The 17,013-nt window shown below is 45.1% G+C and overlaps 6 protein-coding genes across 6 annotated transcripts; 3 read left to right on the plus strand and 3 right to left on the minus strand.

Moving 5' to 3' along the window:
* Positions 1-2,149: 2,149 nt before the first annotated feature.
* Positions 2,150-3,577, plus strand: EDB93DRAFT_1077626 (uncharacterized protein; the record flags this gene model as incomplete). Its single annotated transcript, XM_041445326.1, has 4 exons — positions 2,150-2,446; positions 2,495-2,764; positions 2,820-3,409; positions 3,469-3,577. 4 exons carry the CDS (start codon positions 2,150-2,152, stop codon positions 3,575-3,577), a joined length of 1,266 nt encoding a protein of 421 aa, XP_041311732.1.
* Positions 3,578-7,016: 3,439 nt separating this feature from the next.
* On the plus strand, positions 7,017-7,395 carry EDB93DRAFT_1300838 (uncharacterized protein; the record flags this gene model as incomplete). The annotated part of the gene is made up of 4 exons (XM_041454682.1): positions 7,017-7,093; positions 7,139-7,172; positions 7,221-7,274; positions 7,324-7,395. Coding segments are annotated over 4 exons (237 nt in total), but the record flags the coding sequence as incomplete, so codon positions are not given.
* A 2,876-nt stretch (positions 7,396-10,271) lies between these two features.
* Positions 10,272-11,293, minus strand: EDB93DRAFT_1122571 (Alpha/Beta hydrolase protein). The gene is made up of 3 exons (XM_041448600.1): positions 11,087-11,293; positions 10,849-11,035; positions 10,272-10,793 (listed from the first exon to the last, which is right to left on the minus strand). Exons 1-3 carry the CDS (start codon positions 11,242-11,244, stop codon positions 10,425-10,427), a joined length of 714 nt encoding a protein of 237 aa, XP_041311734.1. The 5' UTR covers positions 11,245-11,293; the 3' UTR covers positions 10,272-10,424.
* Positions 11,294-11,557: 264 nt separating this feature from the next.
* Positions 11,558-12,659, minus strand: EDB93DRAFT_1122576 (uncharacterized protein). The gene is made up of 4 exons (XM_041448601.1): positions 12,307-12,659; positions 12,220-12,257; positions 12,089-12,157; positions 11,558-12,036 (listed from the first exon to the last, which is right to left on the minus strand). The coding sequence occupies exons 1-4, from the start codon at positions 12,384-12,386 to the stop codon at positions 11,957-11,959; spliced, it is 267 nt and encodes an 88-aa protein (XP_041311735.1). The 5' UTR covers positions 12,387-12,659; the 3' UTR covers positions 11,558-11,956.
* A 517-nt stretch (positions 12,660-13,176) lies between these two features.
* Positions 13,177-15,546, plus strand: EDB93DRAFT_1122582 (major facilitator superfamily domain-containing protein). The gene is made up of 10 exons (XM_041448602.1): positions 13,177-13,350; positions 13,406-13,459; positions 13,510-13,571; positions 13,625-13,741; positions 13,797-13,903; positions 13,958-14,081; positions 14,134-14,516; positions 14,569-14,821; positions 14,880-15,138; positions 15,190-15,546. Exons 1-10 carry the CDS (start codon positions 13,232-13,234, stop codon positions 15,329-15,331), a joined length of 1,620 nt encoding a protein of 539 aa, XP_041311736.1. The 5' UTR covers positions 13,177-13,231; the 3' UTR covers positions 15,332-15,546.
* Positions 15,547-16,968, minus strand: EDB93DRAFT_1122584 (uncharacterized protein). The gene is made up of 5 exons (XM_041448603.1): positions 16,619-16,968; positions 16,447-16,569; positions 16,185-16,400; positions 16,016-16,132; positions 15,547-15,959 (listed from the first exon to the last, which is right to left on the minus strand). Exons 1-5 carry the CDS (start codon positions 16,946-16,948, stop codon positions 15,930-15,932), a joined length of 816 nt encoding a protein of 271 aa, XP_041311737.1. The 5' UTR covers positions 16,949-16,968; the 3' UTR covers positions 15,547-15,929.
* Between the last annotated feature and the right edge of the window lie 45 nt (positions 16,969-17,013).

Consider the following 17,013-nt stretch of genomic DNA (forward strand, 5'->3'; position numbering starts at 1 on the left):
TCCTAATAGAGAAGAAGTCGTCCCAGGCATTGAAGCGCGCGCCAGGACGCTTCTGGAGGTGCGTGGAAGCCAGGGTGGTCCAAATCTTGACAGGGTCGTCCTGGACAGCGTCGATATGGGTCCTTTGCTCTACAGAGCACGCCAGATACAGCTCCCCAGCTGCCTTGTCTGCCTTGGTGTCCCACTTTGCTGCAGCTTCTGTCTCTGTAGGTCGAGTCTCCATGCCATTGACAAGCAACCAGAGACCCTTGACTCGAAGATAGGCCTTCATCTCACCCTTCCAGGTAGCATAGTTGGTAGAAGTGAGTTTGGTGACAGTGTGAATAGATTTGGAGTCTTCTGAGGACATGGCGAAGGAGACGGCGCAGTTTTGCAGCAGTGGGACGAATTAAGGGCAAGGGCTTGGTAGAATTTGAAGGAAAGGCTGTCTTTGCTGATTTTCAACAAAGAGAGCAAGGGATAATGGGTGGGGAGAGTACCAGTGGCTGGATGCGAGAGGAGGGAAAATGCGCACTAAGTTGGCCCAAAGACAGTGAACTCCAGCGACAGATTTGACTGCTAAAGCGCAGGGCTCATAACCTGTTAGAAGAACTGAGAGTTCAAAGTCAATGCACTTGAATATTATTGTGTGAATAAGTAAAGTACTATACCTGAGAGTTCAAAGTCAATGCACGAAGCATGTAAGACTTGTGAACTCTGCACTATGGGCGAGTCTATGTAAACAAATATAAACAATTCCTAGTATGGTATGTGTCCTCGAAGTGTCTTAGATGTCTGTCCTCAAAGTGTCCTCGAAGTCCTCGAAGTTATCTACTAATATAGTAATGTCCTTGAAGTGTCCTTCAAGTCTTCGAAGTCTTAGAAGTCTTCGACCTATCTAGTGTGAAGTCACCACACAACTAACAAAACTTCAGGACCACAAAAGCTTGGCCACTTTATCTGTATTTCAGAAACCTGATGAAATACACATGATCGTCGCCTTTATCAGGAGCATGTCACATTTACCCTCTGTAAGTCCTGTTTGATGCAACACACTCATCCGTCATTGACAATGTCAGCTTCCTGATAGTGTGAAGGATACCTTGAGTAGCCTATCCCGCATATCGAAAACAGGCATGGCGTCCCTTCATACTCACTGCCGCAGGGAGCTCTTTTATTCCTGCTGGGAAATATTGTTGGATGATGATTTTATTTCTGCATATCGGCATGGTATCATTTTGACGTGCGCTGATGGAGTGATGCGGAGGATCTTTCCCCAAATATTCACATATTCTGCCGATTACCCTGAAAAGTATGATACTCTTCCAGTGACCTTTTTAAAAATAATACATTTACTGATTGGTTTACAGAGTTTTAATCGCGACTATAAAAGATATGGGCTTGTGTCCATGCCCTCGCTGTCTCACACCAAAAAGCCTGTTTAGTACTCTTGGCCTCGCAAGGGACATGAAAAGTCATATAGCCAATCTTCAAGTGTACACTATGGCAAAGGTCGTTCAGGCTCACAATTTTATTTACAGACGCGGAAATACAGTAGACAGTGAGAAGGTAGACCATACCCTTGGAGAGGGTTCATGGGTGCCTACCCTGGTAAGTAAAATAGTTCTTTTACCATTTTATGTTCGGCTCACATCATAAACTTGCAGAATCAATTTGTTAAGAAGCTTGGGCCCCTCGGCCTTGACCCATTCTCCATGTTCATCATTGACTTCATGCACAAGTGCGAATTGGGTACTTGGAAGGAACTATTCACGCACTTAATTAGGCTCCTCTATGTCCTTCCTCAGGGTACTGAATTTGTCGAGGCCCTTGACAGCAGGTATGAGAGTACTTACGGAGTGTTATTTCATACTAACACGTCGAAAAATCTTAATCTTCGGTAGATTTCAACAGGTCCCTACTTTCAGCAATGGTGTAATTCGTAAGTTTTCAAACAATACATCTGAGATGAAAAGACTGGCGGCGCGCGACTTCAAAGACATCTTACAGGTGTTTGGGGTTATTCGTTTCTTGCATTCCAGTGCTGCCAACTCTTCATTGTTAGTGCACAATCCCGGTTTTTGAGGGGTTGTTCCCCCCCAAACATGATGCGGTCGTACAGTCTCTGCTTTATCAATTTGCGCAGTGGCATGCACTTTCCAAACTTAGGATGCATTCGGAGTCTACACTTAATTTTTTAGGAGAAACATTCAATAAACTGTCTCAGAAGTTGCAAAAATTTCAAACCTTTACCTGTGCTGCCTTTGATACTCTAGAATTACCTAAAGAAAAAGCGGCTTGCCAACAAAGGGCGGTTCAATGCTCTGAAACAAATGGCCTCCCTCCAGAATCAAATGGAGCAAGAATAAAAAAGTTCAATTTGAGTACATACAAGTTTCACGCGATGGGGGACTACATGAGAATGATCAAGTTCTTTTGGACAACAGATTCTTTCACGACTCAAATTGTACATATCATCTACATTTTTGTTTGCCCAAAGTTCAATGTTAGCCAGGGAGAACTTGCTCACAGAGCTTTGAAAGTGTTCTATCTGTTAACAAGCAAAATCGACACCCCAGTGCAACTAGCCAAGCACAAGTGTAGGTGCTGTGTACTACAGCGGGTGGCAGAAGTTGGAGGTACATCCTCCTCTAGCAGTCAGCCACTAGCCGACATCCCACCATCGACAACCTCTAAACAGCATCACTACATTGCACCCACTCGAAACCATCCAGTGAAGCTTTTCACATTTCTCCAAGATCATAAAGGTGATTCGGCTGTTAAGGTAGAGCTTTTTGCAATTTAGACACACTGTATGATTCACTCACAGTGGTTATCAGAATTTTTTACCAAAGCTAAAGGACCATATCCTCTATAGATCACGGGAGCTGGACATTAGTTACTGCAACCACACTTTTACGGACGAGGAACGCAACTCTGTCATTATTCCCAACAACACGATATATTCGGTCCAGACCATGCAAGTACATTATACGACCTACAACTTGAGATACAAATACAACATTATCAACCCCAGAACTCACGGGGACGTTATGGTATTGTCAGGAGAGATGATGCCTAGCCACCCATACTGGTATGTGCGCGTGTTGGGCATATATCACATGGAGGTCTGGCTCAACAATGGAAGCCAACCTGTGAAGCGGAATCTCAAAGTTCTTTTTGTTAGATGGCTTGCAGCCTTACGGAGCTATAAATGTGGCATGAAACATACCTGTCTACCAAAGATTGCATTCATGGAGGAGTCAGATCCAGACATGTTCGGGTTCCTCAACCCAGGACAGGTAATCCGAGGAGCACACCTGATTCCTGTGTTTGCATCAGGACATGGTGTAAGTTCCCTTCAACATGGAACTTTGTTGGCACGTCCTGGGGGTGAGCTGGATGACTGGGAAGAGTACTACGTCGGAATGTGAATGTACATATTCATTTTCATTGTTGTGGTACATTGACCCTTAAGATTTGAATCAGCTTTGTCGGTCGAGACATGTTCATGCGCTATACTCAATTTGGAGTTGGACATCAAGCAATGCTACGCAAGATTATCAGAGACTGTCTCAGCTCCGAGTCGATGGTATAGGTCAATACTATGGACATTGTGAGTGAGGATGTGGACCAAGAAGTCGACAATGACAGCGAGGGTTTTGATGAATGTGACAATGAACAGGAGGATGGCGATGACTCAGAGAGTTTTAAAGAATCAGATCATGAGAGCGGGGAACTACTAGATGATGGTGAAATTGGGGATGACGATAGCAAAGCGGGGGACACAGACAACGATTTTGACGATTTATCTTTCTAATCCTGCCTGGAAAACTTTCAGCTGCACTTTGTATGATTTTTCAATTCTTTTATTACTACTAGGTGGTAGTACCCTCACTTCGAGACCAACAAGTCACTGTGACATTAGTGAAAATGGTTGATCATTTTGTTTGCAGCTAAACTTCAGAAAGTGGTTGTTTGGATCTAAGGGCTTTGCCAAACAATGAGTCGGTACACTGTTGTCCACTGGCAACAGGTTAAGATACATGGATTCAATCCTTGACTTCATACATCATAAAGCTAGACTCATGAAGCAAGACAGGTTATGTCATGTAATTCATGCCACCAGCGATCCTTTCTATCAGGCATGGCTAGTACTACTTGGCATTTGAATGTGATGCAACACTGCAGCAAAGTACATCTTGACACCTTGTGTGGTTTTCAGGAGTTAATTTGATTATTATTATTGATGTAGATTGTCACCATTGGAGATTGCACGAAGGCAGAGACACGCCGTGCCGCCTTCTTTATCGAGAAGATGCTACCTCATGTTCCAGAACATTTACGTGCAGGCCGCTTGTCATTTGACTTGTTATATGATGCATTTGATGGCAAGCTAGCACACCGGTATGATTATGTCAATGATTACAGTATGTTATTATTATTGTCTTATCTCTTCAAGTGGAATACTGATGGATCATATTTCTCAGTCAATGCGGCAGGTGGAAACTTTGAAAGTAAGTACACATCACTATAACACACTGACAGCCGTTAACGTCACATCACAATCAAGCAAAGCTCCCACTTCCTTCAAGTACATGCGGTCCTTAACCTTCATGTCATCCATTCCTCACAAGCTACCACAGTGACCAGCAGCAGCCAAGACCCCACAACACCTAGCACACCTGCTGCCTGCCCGCACTCCTTAGGGCCTCATGCTCTTCATGCCAACCTCGGGCCCACTGATTTCAAATCATATCCTCCTATTTGAAACTCCTTCTGCGACCCCGGCAGTGTCAGCGAGGAATATTCTGCCGACTTCAGCGTGATGCAACTACTCAAAGTTATGAGCAAATTGAGCCAGGTGGGGATGACCTACCTGCCATATTTTTTGCTTTGTCAGGAGCTTGGTGTGCATGCAGTGAATGGAATGATTAAGGGGCGGGTGCTGAATCTGCATAGGACAGACCCAGTGATGCATGAAGGAGACTGCCAGCCCGCTCAGAACCAATGATGTCTATCACCATCACGGTTAGCCCGCCAGTGGGTATCATACCCAGCCCTATCAATATCGGGAGTGGCAGCACACTTGGTGTGTCCTCAGAAGATGGTGATATGATGGCGATAAATCCCATCAATATGTCTACACGGAAGCTCAGGCAGATTGATAAGGAAGATGAGCATGAGGAAGTGATTGGCCCCAAACTAATACTTCTGATGCCGATCATGTGTTATGCAATGCAAGAAGTTGTGCTGGAGTATGAAGATGGGACATTGTCTGATTACGCTTCTTTTACTGATGTCGAGGAGTACTGAGTGGCCGCTGGCTGGCTTCCACCTGGCGTACTCTTCCTATCACAAGTATCCATTAAGCTATTCATCTATCATCTCCCCTTCTAAAATTTTTGTTCATTTTGCGTGTGCTATGTAATGGTTGACAGTGTAGTAAGGAACTTGAAAGACAAGTGTCAGAAGGTCCTGTCCTTTTGTTGCTGTAGCTTCTCGGATGACTTGCCCCATCATAATCTCACTCTGCATGTGGTGCTAGACACTACGTGTCTATGCCGTGTTCCCTTTCATTATTAGAAAGGATGCTTTTTCATTTTGTCAATGGTCATCTGTCATACTAATCGTCATTCTGCGACTATGAAAGATTTCTCGGGTTCTCGGTATCTAATGTATTAGCATGTAGGTCAGGCAAGTAGCATATATCAGTCACAGACATGGATTCTTGAACTGGGATGAGCTGATATGTATGACTATTTAATGTAGTAAAAATTTAGATTTTGTTAGAAGCTTTGAAAAACTTAGATCAAAACCCTAAAGATTAACAAGGCTGAGAGGAGTGCATTGACATTCCTTGCAGGTGGTGATGGCAGCATGTCATGACTTTGTTGTGGTGTTCACTGATGTTCAACAACTGTTAACCAGTGCCCAGGGTACTTTCTCACGACATGGTCTTAAATAGCATTGTAATGCAACACATGATTAAGGCAAAATGACAATGTGTGAAATAGTTGGAATAAAAATGCTACCACTCCTTATCAGCTGCAAAGGAGGAATGTTGCAACTTTGTTGCCAAGTCTACTGGCATTTTACATCTGTCGACAAATACTCAAGGCACTTTCCACGAGAAGGTCTTAAATAAGATCATAACCCTAAGCCAAAATAAAGCAAAACGACAATATTTAAAAAGATGGCTACAAGTATAATACTACCCCTTAGTGGCTGCAGTGGAGTAACGTCAGAAAATTGTCATGGTCTGCTGATGTTATTCTAGATTTGCGGCCATCAATGGCTATGTATCAATAACTAACATTTCTGACAGTATAGATGGTCATGTTTGGGAGAAGCAAAATTATATTATTATATAGTTCCCACGGCTACAATGTCGAGGACTAATCAATTCACTGATGGTAAGCTCGAATTCCACTTGTTTGTAAAATACTGTGCAAACATCATTGTGTTTAATGCAGTGATGGGCGATGGGCGAACATTTTTACACATTAGTGGTGTGAAGGTTGGTGTGATTTCCCCTCAAAGTAAGTGCATAAAGCACGATTGTCATACCGCAGCAAATTCACATGTGACACTGCCCTGTCAATACTCATAGAAATGCGGTAGCTGACGCAGGCATACATAAACTACCCAAACATGGCATACATGGGGATAAAGAGCTTGGCGCATTTTCCATATGTCTGTCCAAAGGGTACAAGGATAATGGCAACATGGGATACAATGTACGTCTGAGTCGGTTTGCTGCTTAGCCATGATCCATTCCATATACTGATATGACTTCAATTTTGTTCAGTACATATGTTGGTTCAGGTTGATCATTGCATTATTGTGCCTGTGTTTCACCATTAATTATTATCCAGGTGGACAAGATGATGATGGAGTATGCAATATCAAGTCCTCATCCTATAAACATGTTGTCATTGCAGATAAAAGACCAATCCCCCGATTCTGGAGATAACAAAGCCATGTTCATAAGTAATATCATTTGTGATGGTTCCCCCTAGTAAAATCTTGAGTAGATCTCTAAAGAAACCAAGCATCTAGTGCGAGTCATACATGGAGCGAATGATGACAATGCTTATTCCCCACGCAAAGGGTGAAGTGCGCTTGCTCCTAGTCCGATTTACTGATTCACATTTAGTTTTTGTTACGATGGGTTGTATGTTGTTGATGAGGTGCTGGTTCCTTTCTTTATGTCATGAGCTATTACTGATGCATGCCAGGCCAAGATGATGGACGGAAAGAAAGGCTTTAAGATGTGCACCTTCACGCTGAAAGTAGGAAACACCACAAAAGCCCATGGTTGTGACTGATTTCTGTCTCTAGCAAATTGAAGAGGAAGGCCAGAAGCCGATACCAATAAGGCACATCCTCACCAGTGGCAAACTGGCAAAGATGATGAAGAAAACTCATACTGGTAATCTGCCCATCATGGTTATGATATCCTGGCTTTTCAATCGTCATGTAATATAATCTCCTCATACCCGTGTAGTATGTACAGTCATCTGCTTGCATTTGTAGTTTTAAGACATTTATTATCAGTTTACCTGAAGCAATCCATATATATGTATTTTATGCGGCAGATCCCGCAACAGACCTTGAAAATGAGATCTCCCTCTAGTCTAACACTAGTTTGGGATTCTGGCATCCTCCCTACACTAATCCGGCTTGGTTATTTTCTCGTATTCCCAGTGACTAACATCACCGGCCCGTTCCTCAGCTGACCGTATCATCAACGACCGTGCTCTAGGAACTCCGCCAGAGAGGGCCTCGGCTATTTCGTTGCGCCATGTACAAGCATGTACATGTCCAATTGCCAAGTCGTCACAGTACTAACCCTCCCAAAATTACAGATCCAATTAATTAACATCTTAACCGGTTATAACTGGGTTAGTAACAACACTGATTTAAACGACAGCTTTCAATGAACCCAATCATTTTTTTTAACAAAATTGGTCATTCAACCTCACAATGAAAGGTGCATGACATAATAACTGATTTAAGTTGGGTGGAAGTGAGAATTGAGCGAGATATTTAGGTCGCAGTGACGACTTGTGGGGTTAACTCAGCCGTGAGGGATCCTAGTATGTCTGCCTGCTTTGGTAGTTTTACTGTATTGTATAATATTAACCTCTCTACCTGGAGCATGCCACGTGTGGACCATGCATATATTAGATTTGCTCTCAACGAAATGTGCTATTGCAATTTCGATTTGTTCCTAAATTGTGTATGCGGGAAGTCGGGGTATGCTGTGTCTCAGAGCCAGATGTAATGTAAAAGTGGTTGAGCTCGGGAGAAGTAACAGAATGGGTGTGATGATGCATAACACGCGTCAGCTGCAGCGGCGGTGCAGTAAGAAAATTCAGGGCAGAGAAAAAGCAGCAAAGCAAAGTGTCAGAGCAAAATAACAAGAAAGGTCAGAATCGGCAATGAAGAACCACTAAATGAACGTAATGAGAAAGACCTCTGAGCAATGTTGTTTTAGCTCCAAGGTCTATGCAACAAACTTGATCACCTACCACCAATCATATGCACACGATAGACGACGGAATCATTTACAATGCTTCTGGCGGACCTAAGTCATTATGACTGATCCTCATCAGGAATTTCTCCATGCTCATCCGGGAGGCTGACGATGCTTTGGGGTCTATGCTTCGATAAAATGACACTCTCCAGCATGACCACCATGTCTTCGATGTCGTCGTCAACTGCAGGACCCTCAGACATTGCGCTATACACAATTTCTTCTGTGGCAGGTGCGAGCTCTTGAGACTCAACTGAACCATCGGCGTTGACATCCCCATGGGACAGCGACTCTTCGACCGGAGCTTCGGGGTGCACTTCAGGCTCAGAAATTTGGGGAACAGCGACCACCACCATCGCGTCAACATAAATCTCAGTATGTGTTGCCTCGTGATCCGGCAAGACTTCCACGATACTCTCCACAACTTCCCCTACAACACCTCGGACCCCTAGGGCTGGGACCTCGTCGATGTGATCACGAACTTCATCATCTATATTGGTAGTTCCTTCTGAAACCAGGGTTTCCTCTGGTTCATGCCCATTCTCAGAATATCCACTTTCCAGATGATCGAGCTCATGGTCAGCATCGTTGGTAGTAACCTCGGCTGCATCCTCTTGCGCCTTCGCTTCCTTCATCCTTGCAGGTGCTAATCCTACCCTAAGTTTTGATGGACCGCGGGGAGTAAGACCTGCAGAGGTCGATTTGACGGCACGAATAGGGCTAGCCACATGAGGAGGAGCGCGCGCCTTCGACATGGATGCAGCAGTAGGCTTGCTCAATCGTTCGGCCGCGCTGCTGCTGAGTGTCGCCTTCTTTACTGGCAGAGGAGCGGGTGGAGGGACATTACGAGAGCGTGCAAGAGATGCTGCTGTAGGCGCAAACAAACCAGAGGAAGGCGTCTTTGGACGAGACGCATTGGTCGCATGGACGGCGGGTGTTTTCGGTCGAGAGGGGGTGGCAGGCGTTGATTTGGGAACCGATTTGGGGGTACTACGGACAGTGGAAGTATTGGAAGTGGACGATTGCCCTGTATGTTGTGGCTTGATGGGCTGAGAGATAGAGGAAGAGAGCGAAGATTTAGGTGGAGACTTCACTGGAGATTTGACCGATGCGGTAGAGGGGCGTGGTTTTGCGGGCGAAGTTGGATTCGTCCTAGACCCAGCAGTGGGCGTAGCCTTCCCAGAGACTTGTTTCTTCACTGTGGGCGGCTTTGAGGGTTCTTGGGGGGCGGATGCGGTCGTGGTGGTCTCTGCCGGCTTGTCTGTCGCGGGCTGATGGCTGGTGGGCAGCGACATGTTCTGGGCGGCAGAAGAGGAAGAGGGCGGTGTAAGCGCGGTTGTATCTGCACTCGCAGATGTCACATGTTTAGGTGGCCACTCCCTCTTCTCCTTTGTATCTTCTTTTGCGAAATCACCAGCAATTTGTGACGACACACTGGAGCTGCGGGGGATCGCAGGCGCGACAGAGGACGACTGGCGTTTGTTCTGCTGCTCAAAGCGTCCTATGAGATTTGCAACGCTCTGGCGAGGTCTTTCATCTGGCAGAGGCCTGTACGACATCATCCTCAGAGAACCGTAGGTTAGAACAGAACACGAACGACTTACATGGCGCGCCCTGATGACGGCTAAAATAAAAGAACGAAAAAAAGAAAGAAAATTACAAAGCGAGGGTATCCTCGAAAAACCTGACTGGCAGATGCGTTGGAAAAGGTGATGATCAAGAGAATACAGGTGATGGAAGTTGTTCTCAGCTTGATGAGTGACTTGATCCGATTTTGGTAGCACCAAATATACAATTGCTGGGCAAACAACGTTGGAAACAAGGACGACGACGAGACATGACTATAGCAGTAACAATACAAGATAAAATATATAGAGGCAGCGATTGACATGATCATAGCCAATCATGATATCCAGCTGTCAACAGCCTGCTGTAACGCAATTCTAGCGCCATCACTTCGCCAGAAGTGATTTGCATCCATCACCGGAACAACATCAAACTTAGCCTTCAAACCATCTGTTTGCCTGAGTGTATTAACCCACTTGTCATATTTTGACTTGCTCGTGAGCTCGTCCTTGTCTCCGTATATGACAAGTAGTCTGGCATCAGGGTTGCACAAGATGTCACGTAACGCCGAACTGTACATGCCAGTGTGGAACATGGTCAGTAATCCTCTTAGGCTGATGGGGTAGGATAGTAGTATGTATGATGTTTTCACTTTGGGGTTCAAAACGGGATGGAGTAAGGCTATCATAGAGCCATAGGAATATCCCTGCGGGCTTGTTGCATCAAAACGTGCATTGTCATTTTACAGATGCTGTGCTCACAATAATTGTCAAAGAATCAATTTTGGGTTCCTCTGCCAAGACCTCATGAACGAGAGCCTTGAGATCCTCGCCCTCCGCTTTGCCTGTAAGGGAAGGCCATCCAGTGGACTTGCCGACCCCTCGTGAATTATACCGTATCACGTAGTAGTTCTTGTCTTGCAATAATCTAGTGAGCACCTCCACAGTCCTTTGGATTCATCAGTATCTGCAAAGGCTTGTCCACTGGCATGACACTAACGGTTCATGCATGTTGCCCCCAAGCCGTGACCAAGGATGCAAGATGATCGCCAATTTCTTGGAATCCAGCTCTGGTCTCGGATAATACATGTCAAATTGGAGTGTGACGCCCGTGGGTAGTAATTTAGAACCCTCCGAGATTTGCACTGAGGGGACCATTGTCTGAAACCACCGTTAAGCCGAAGAAGTTCTCAGCTGTGACTATGCGCTTGGGTCTTGCCACTTTCTTACGTGTTCCAGGGGTTACACTATGTCACGCTGTGGTTTCAACTCTCCAACGCTATCAAGAATTCGTACAAGTGCTTTGCGACTCCAAACCCCTGTTGTCACACCATGTATCTCGATTTCATGCGTCTCAATACAACTCAGTTCTCATGTCAGAAAAATTGAGTGCAGTGTTAGAAGACGATGGTGAATTAATTGTAAAATTCTTGAATTTTTTGGCGCTTCCCTCCGATGGGAAGTAAATGGTCTGTGCAGTTCGCTGAATACAAAATATATACTGCATTAATCATCATTTAGAAACATTGGGTGATGGAAATGAGTGGAAAACGAATGTACTACATTGTAATTTGCAACTCTGGGCCAAAGGTACTACCTCTTCTTTCGCTGAACGAACGTACATCGTCGATCGGTGATATGTGAAGCTGCCCAACATTGAGGCATTTGCAACCTCTTCCATGAGTATAAGTCAAGTTTGCATGGTTCAATCAGCCATACGTGTACAGCTGCTCGTGCGATAGGATAACGATGATTCATAATCATAAAGTTGTCAATGTAGCAACGATTATGCCCGGCAATCTATTCAACATCTGTTGTCATGAAAGAGAGGAATGAGTTCGGCCGACGCCAAGAGTGTTTGACTGATCCGTCAAGTATCGGATGTAGAATTTGAAGGATACATGCGCTTCAGGTGTCGATACTTGCGGAGCGAGTACAAGGCAAGGGTTTCTGACACGTTTGATGAGTTGAAGCAAAGAATTTTAAACCATCTCTGACTTGCCATTCTTGATATATTCTCCAAACCTGAGCGCCTTCTCTATTTCCTCGTCATCAGCGAGATTCCGGTTCTCTGTCGAAATGAAAGTCATTGATAACGTTGTACGATGAGGTTATCATGCGAAGCCAGCCCACTTTCAAACAAACGTCTAAGCTTCCCATGGAAGTTATATCTAAGGTGCAAATGTGGATTTGGTTGGTAGATGTGAAATTAAGGCATACGAAGGTTCATAATCTCTGCCCAGTCGGTGGAGTTCCTTATAAAGTGCAAGGGCTCTGAGTCGATTTGCCCTCGAGGCCATCTTTGGTCAGAACGTCGTGGTCCAATTGACCAACTCCAACGTGCTTTGACTCTGGATCTGAACGTTCTGAACAGCGGTACTGGCAAGCGACTGTCAGGCGTTCGGTAGTATTATAGTGCCACAGCCACTGTCTAGATTTGAGCTTGACGGAGATTGAAGATCATCCATCGAACAAAACATCAGAAAGCGCGTGCTGGCATCGAGCTTGTCTTACTAGTTACCTCTCAGTGTTTATGCCACGCTGGCAAATCTACGTACGTACATGCTCCAAATAGTTCTGCCCACAGGGACAGGAACTGAGGTAGGAGCGAAGCATTCCGTTTAATGTGAAACCCCGAACGCGAAATCATAGACCCGTATGGATTCTTCAAAAGGTAAACGTGTGGAAACCGCATACGTGTCTCGCACATGACAAAATATCTGACCCTGCTAAGTTTCTCACAGAATGATGAACCTTTGTCCAAGATGTTAGACTGCTCCAAGGCTTCAAGTTGACAGTCTGAGCTTTATGTCACTTGTCAATGGCCATTGGCGAGGCACCAACTGAACTCGAAATAGTAAATACCTTAAAACGTTCGATAAGAATAAATAATATCGATCATAATATTGAACGTGCAGAACAAAAAAGAAAAGCTTAGTCACCAATACTGTACTTTCTATTGGATGGTATTGAACGTGTAAGGAACCCTAATTGCTTCACTTCAACATGGTGGCACTAGATCGATGATGTGCACCCCAAACTAGACCTTATAAATACGTGCAAGGTGCGTACCGGCCAGCTTCAGGATATCCCCCCTCTTCTTATCCTATCATTGTTTTCAGGGACTTATCCCCCGTGACTCGCGATGGCTTCGAATCATGAATCCAGTCATGCATCATACCATGAAAAGGGGCAGACTACCGTTGCCGTGCTTGATGAGCGTCGTCGTGCGGCTCTAGCAGAAATCGATAACGCGCCCTTCTCGTGAGTTTCACAATTTTGTTTGATTTTAATCCTTACAAGTCCATCTTGCCCCTAGTTGGTTCCATGTCAAGGTTTGCCTAGTTGCTAGTGTGGGCTTCTTCACCGATGCGTAGGTTTTATATTCATGTCCTAGATTCACATCCGCTCATCCGTCGCCAGCTACGATATCTTTGCCATTAACATCGCTTCCGTAATGTTGGGCTTTGTCTATGGTCACACAAGTGAGCATATCGAACCTTCCCTTGCGATTAATATCACATGTCATTCCTACTAGAAAATCAGCTCAGCAGCAACCAATCTTTGGGTGTGAAGGTAGCTACTCCCGTTGGGAACTTGGTTGGCCAAGTTCTTTTCGGGTGGCTCGCAGATGTCGTCGGCCGGAAGCGGATGTGTAAATTCAATTTCATATCCAAGCTTACTGCCAGCATTTACCCACCCTCTCATAGATGGCGTTGAGCTAATGATCATGATCATCGCCACATTTGGTCAGGCTCTCGCTGGTCAGGCTCCAGCAGTAAGCATTCTAGGTGTTATCATCGTCTGGCGTTTCATCGTAGGCACATCCATTCAATTATCCAAAACGTGCTCCTCACCGTCCTATGAATAGATGGGGATTGGTATCGGCGGTGACTACCCATTAAGTGCCATCATTTCCTCAGAATTCGCTGCTACACGTTCGCGTGGTCGTCTCATGACTGCCGTGTTCGCCGCACAAGGATGGGGTCAATTCGGTTGGTTCATATTATCTCCCAAAATGATATGCTTAATTAATCTCCAATGTAGCTGCTGCTCTCGTCGGTATCATCGTCGTAGAAGCATATAAGGATTCTATCCTCAGTGCTCCGTTTCCTTGCATTGTCCCTGTTGACCATATCTGGCGTCTTTTGATTGGTTTTGGATGTGTCCCTGGTGTTATTGCACTCTACTTCCGTCTCACCATCCCGGAGACTCCTCGGTTCACCATGGACATCGAGCGCAATATTGCACAGGCCACTACAGATATTGACAACGTGTTGACAACCGGGAAGTCTGTCCATGACGAAGATGCCCCGGTCCAACGTGTCCAAGCCCCGAAGGCAACCCGTGCAGATTTCCGAGCATACTTCGGCCAGTGGAAGAACTTGAAAATTCTTATCGGCACTGCCTACTCGTGGTTTGCCCTCGATGTAAGTTCCTACTTACCTCAAAGGTTCCAAATTCATTTTTTTTTGCGTTCAGATCGCTTTCTACGGCCTTGGCCTCAACAGCTCAATCATTTTGGCGGCAATCAACTTCGGAAACCCCTCTAGCGCAAAAACGTCCCTCTATATTTATGAGTACTTGTACAACATTTGTGTTGGAAATCTTATCCTCTCCCTCGCGGGGTTGATTCCAGGATATTGGGTATCTTTCTTTTTTATCGACTCCTGGGGCCGCAAGCCCATTCAATTGATGGGCTTCATCGTACTCACCATCCTTTTCATCATCATGGGTCCGTACACTTCATCACTATAAATTTTGATCCATGGGAACTAACAAGTTCTCGGTAGGATTCGCTTATGATAAGTTGAATGGCACCCTCTCAAACCAGAGAGTTTTTGTCTTCCTGTACTGCCTCACCAACTTCTTCCAAAACTTTGGTCCTAACACGACCACTTTCATTGTTCCGGGAGAAGCTTTCCCAACTCGTTACCGTTCAACTGCACACGGTATCTCTGCTGCATCTGGCAAATTTGGAGCTGTCATAGCCCAGGTTGGCTTTTCTCAGCTAGTCAACATCGGTGGCAAGAACGCATTCATACCACATATGTGAGTAGCACAAATTTTAACTCATGCACAGAATCTAAATTTGAGCTTTAGTATGGAGATTTTTGCTTTTTTCATGTTGACTGGTGTTTTCTCGACACTTCTCATCCCCGAAACAAAGCAAAGATCGCTTGAAGATATTTCGAACGAGGAGCAGGAAGGCTACATTCAAGGTGTTTCTGAAGCGACACCCTAGACATGAACCGCTGTCCAGGACACCGTGAAAACGGTTTTTTGCAATGGACCACGTCCAGTATTTATAAGCACTTTCCATGTCTCCTCAGTTTGTATTGGTACACGCTACTCGTGTCAACAGCCAATAAATAGTACATTTAATGACAATGAAAGATCTTATCAGCTGTGTAGTGTTAGTCTAAACTCGCCCTTTTTGGCAACCGGACGCATTGAGGAAACTGCAAGCTTCACGGAAGCACTAGTTGGCAACATTTCTTCTTCCTAAAAGCTTTCAGGAAATGTGATCGCACCTACCAGCAAATGTGCCGTGCCAGCTACCATGTCCGGAAGTGCCCGCAGGCCTTGATACCGACGTACTGAGGGGGCTAGCATGGGAGAGTAAAAAGCTGCTGGCCTGGAGAAGGGCGCACATCACATTCAGCCTTCGCAGAACCCGTACTATCTGAGCTTGCCGCTAGGAACTAGTTGACAATCAAAAAAAGTATCCGCGAGTTGACATGGGGAAGTTTGCTCAAGCACTAGGCAGGAGCTATAAGATGATAGAATACTACAGGATATCTCCTCGCTAGATGAAACACCGAGATGTACGTCAATTTAGATTATGACGCCACCGTTTTCAATTTCTTTTTCTGTATAACACCAGGAGGTAAGCCACAGCCATTTGCATGCCGAGAAAATGGCCTACATAGCTGACAGCATCAAAATTATATGTGATGCCAACTTCGGCTAGCTTTCGCTTCCTCTCGTTTTCCCTTTGAATCAGACGCTTCTCGGCCTTTCGTATGCTTTCCTGAGTTCGCGGCTACCAACAATAGTATTGAGTCATGTCGTTAGTAACCCTTCATTCGACGAACCTTGTTATGTTCTTTCCGCACAATTTGATCTCGAGGGATGGCCTTCCATTTTTTATTTGCACCTACCCACAGCTCGGGGTGAACCTTCTCCTTAGGAATCATCTTGCACTTAAGTATATGGCCCATCAACAAGTAGTTATCCATCGTCTCTGCGACAATTTGTGCGATGGACGCCGAGTCAAATTCGACAAAACCGTGGTGTTTTGATCTGCCAGTCTGATTCACCGTCAGATGATGCCAACCACCACGACATTTCAAGTACCTTTCTGTTCCGTGAGATCCGCAATCTTGTTACATCCCCAAATTGAGAGAGATATCCTTTCAGCTGATCTTCGTAGAACCCATGTGGTAGACAGCCCATGTATATCACACCTCGGTCTTGAGTCTACTCCGCTGTAAGATATAATACATCAATAGCTGGTTGATACACTCACTGGATGCCGTTTCGCTTTCTCAAGTTTCCTCTTTACTATTGCATCATCCTTGGCGACAGTAGGTAGTCTCCCAACATCAATATCTTCGCCAGCGGCTGCATCATCGTCGGACGAATCATCCTCGTCTGTTGAGAAACCATACAGGTGGTCGTCATCCTCGACATCCGAATCTTCACTTTTTTCTGAAACAACTTCAGGCTCCTTCACAGTTATCAGTATCGGCTTCGGCTTCGTCGACCTGAAAGGCGAATCAGCAGAAACCGATGTTTTTTTTCCAGGATTTGAAATCGACGTTTGTAGAGCCACCTTCAGCGACGATTTCGGGGCCATGTCGATGATTTTTGGAGTGTATAGTTCAAGCTCTATGATTACTATTAGTGGATATAGTAGCGAAG

Source organism: Suillus bovinus, assembly GCF_016758785.1.
Source record: "Suillus bovinus strain UH-Sbo-P2 chromosome Unknown EDB93scaffold_6, whole genome shotgun sequence".
Taxonomy (NCBI): Eukaryota; Fungi; Basidiomycota; class Agaricomycetes; order Boletales; family Suillaceae; genus Suillus; species Suillus bovinus.

What these genes read in the sequence shown, in the direction of transcription:
- EDB93DRAFT_1122571 (XM_041448600.1), bottom strand. Translation starts at nt 11,244, where the DNA reads ATGGTCCCCTCAGTGCAAATCTCGGAGGGTTCTAAATTACTACCCACG. An exon ending in GGGGGCAACATGCATGAACC is followed by an intron (nt 11,036 to 11,086) that starts GTTAGTGTCATG and finishes ATGAATCCAAAG; the next exon opens with GACTGTGGAGGTGCTCACTA. An exon ending in TTGATTCTTTGACAATTATT is followed by an intron (nt 10,794 to 10,848) that starts GTGAGCACAGCA and finishes ACAAGCCCGCAG; the next exon opens with GGATATTCCTATGGCTCTAT.
- EDB93DRAFT_1122576 (XM_041448601.1), bottom strand. Translation starts at nt 12,386, where the DNA reads ATGGCCTCGAGGGCAAATCGACTCAGAGCCCTTGCACTTTATAAGGAA. An exon ending in GGCAGAGATTATGAACCTTC is followed by an intron (nt 12,258 to 12,306) that starts GTATGCCTTAAT and finishes TTTGCACCTTAG; the next exon opens with ATATAACTTCCATGGGAAGC. An exon ending in TGGAGAATATATCAAGAATG is followed by an intron (nt 12,037 to 12,088) that starts GCAAGTCAGAGA and finishes CAAACGTGTCAG; the next exon opens with AAACCCTTGCCTTGTACTCG.
- EDB93DRAFT_1122582 (XM_041448602.1), top strand. Translation starts at nt 13,232, where the DNA reads ATGGCTTCGAATCATGAATCCAGTCATGCATCATACCATGAAAAGGGG. An exon ending in CATCCTTTTCATCATCATGG is followed by an intron (nt 14,822 to 14,879) that starts GTCCGTACACTT and finishes AGTTCTCGGTAG; the next exon opens with GATTCGCTTATGATAAGTTG. An exon ending in AACGCATTCATACCACATAT is followed by an intron (nt 15,139 to 15,189) that starts GTGAGTAGCACA and finishes TTTGAGCTTTAG; the next exon opens with TATGGAGATTTTTGCTTTTT.
- EDB93DRAFT_1122584 (XM_041448603.1), bottom strand. Translation starts at nt 16,948, where the DNA reads ATGGCCCCGAAATCGTCGCTGAAGGTGGCTCTACAAACGTCGATTTCA. An exon ending in GGATCTCACGGAACAGAAAG is followed by an intron (nt 16,401 to 16,446) that starts GTACTTGAAATG and finishes ACGGTGAATCAG; the next exon opens with ACTGGCAGATCAAAACACCA. An exon ending in ATTTTGATGCTGTCAGCTAT is followed by an intron (nt 15,960 to 16,015) that starts GTAGGCCATTTT and finishes GGTGTTATACAG; the next exon opens with AAAAAGAAATTGAAAACGGT.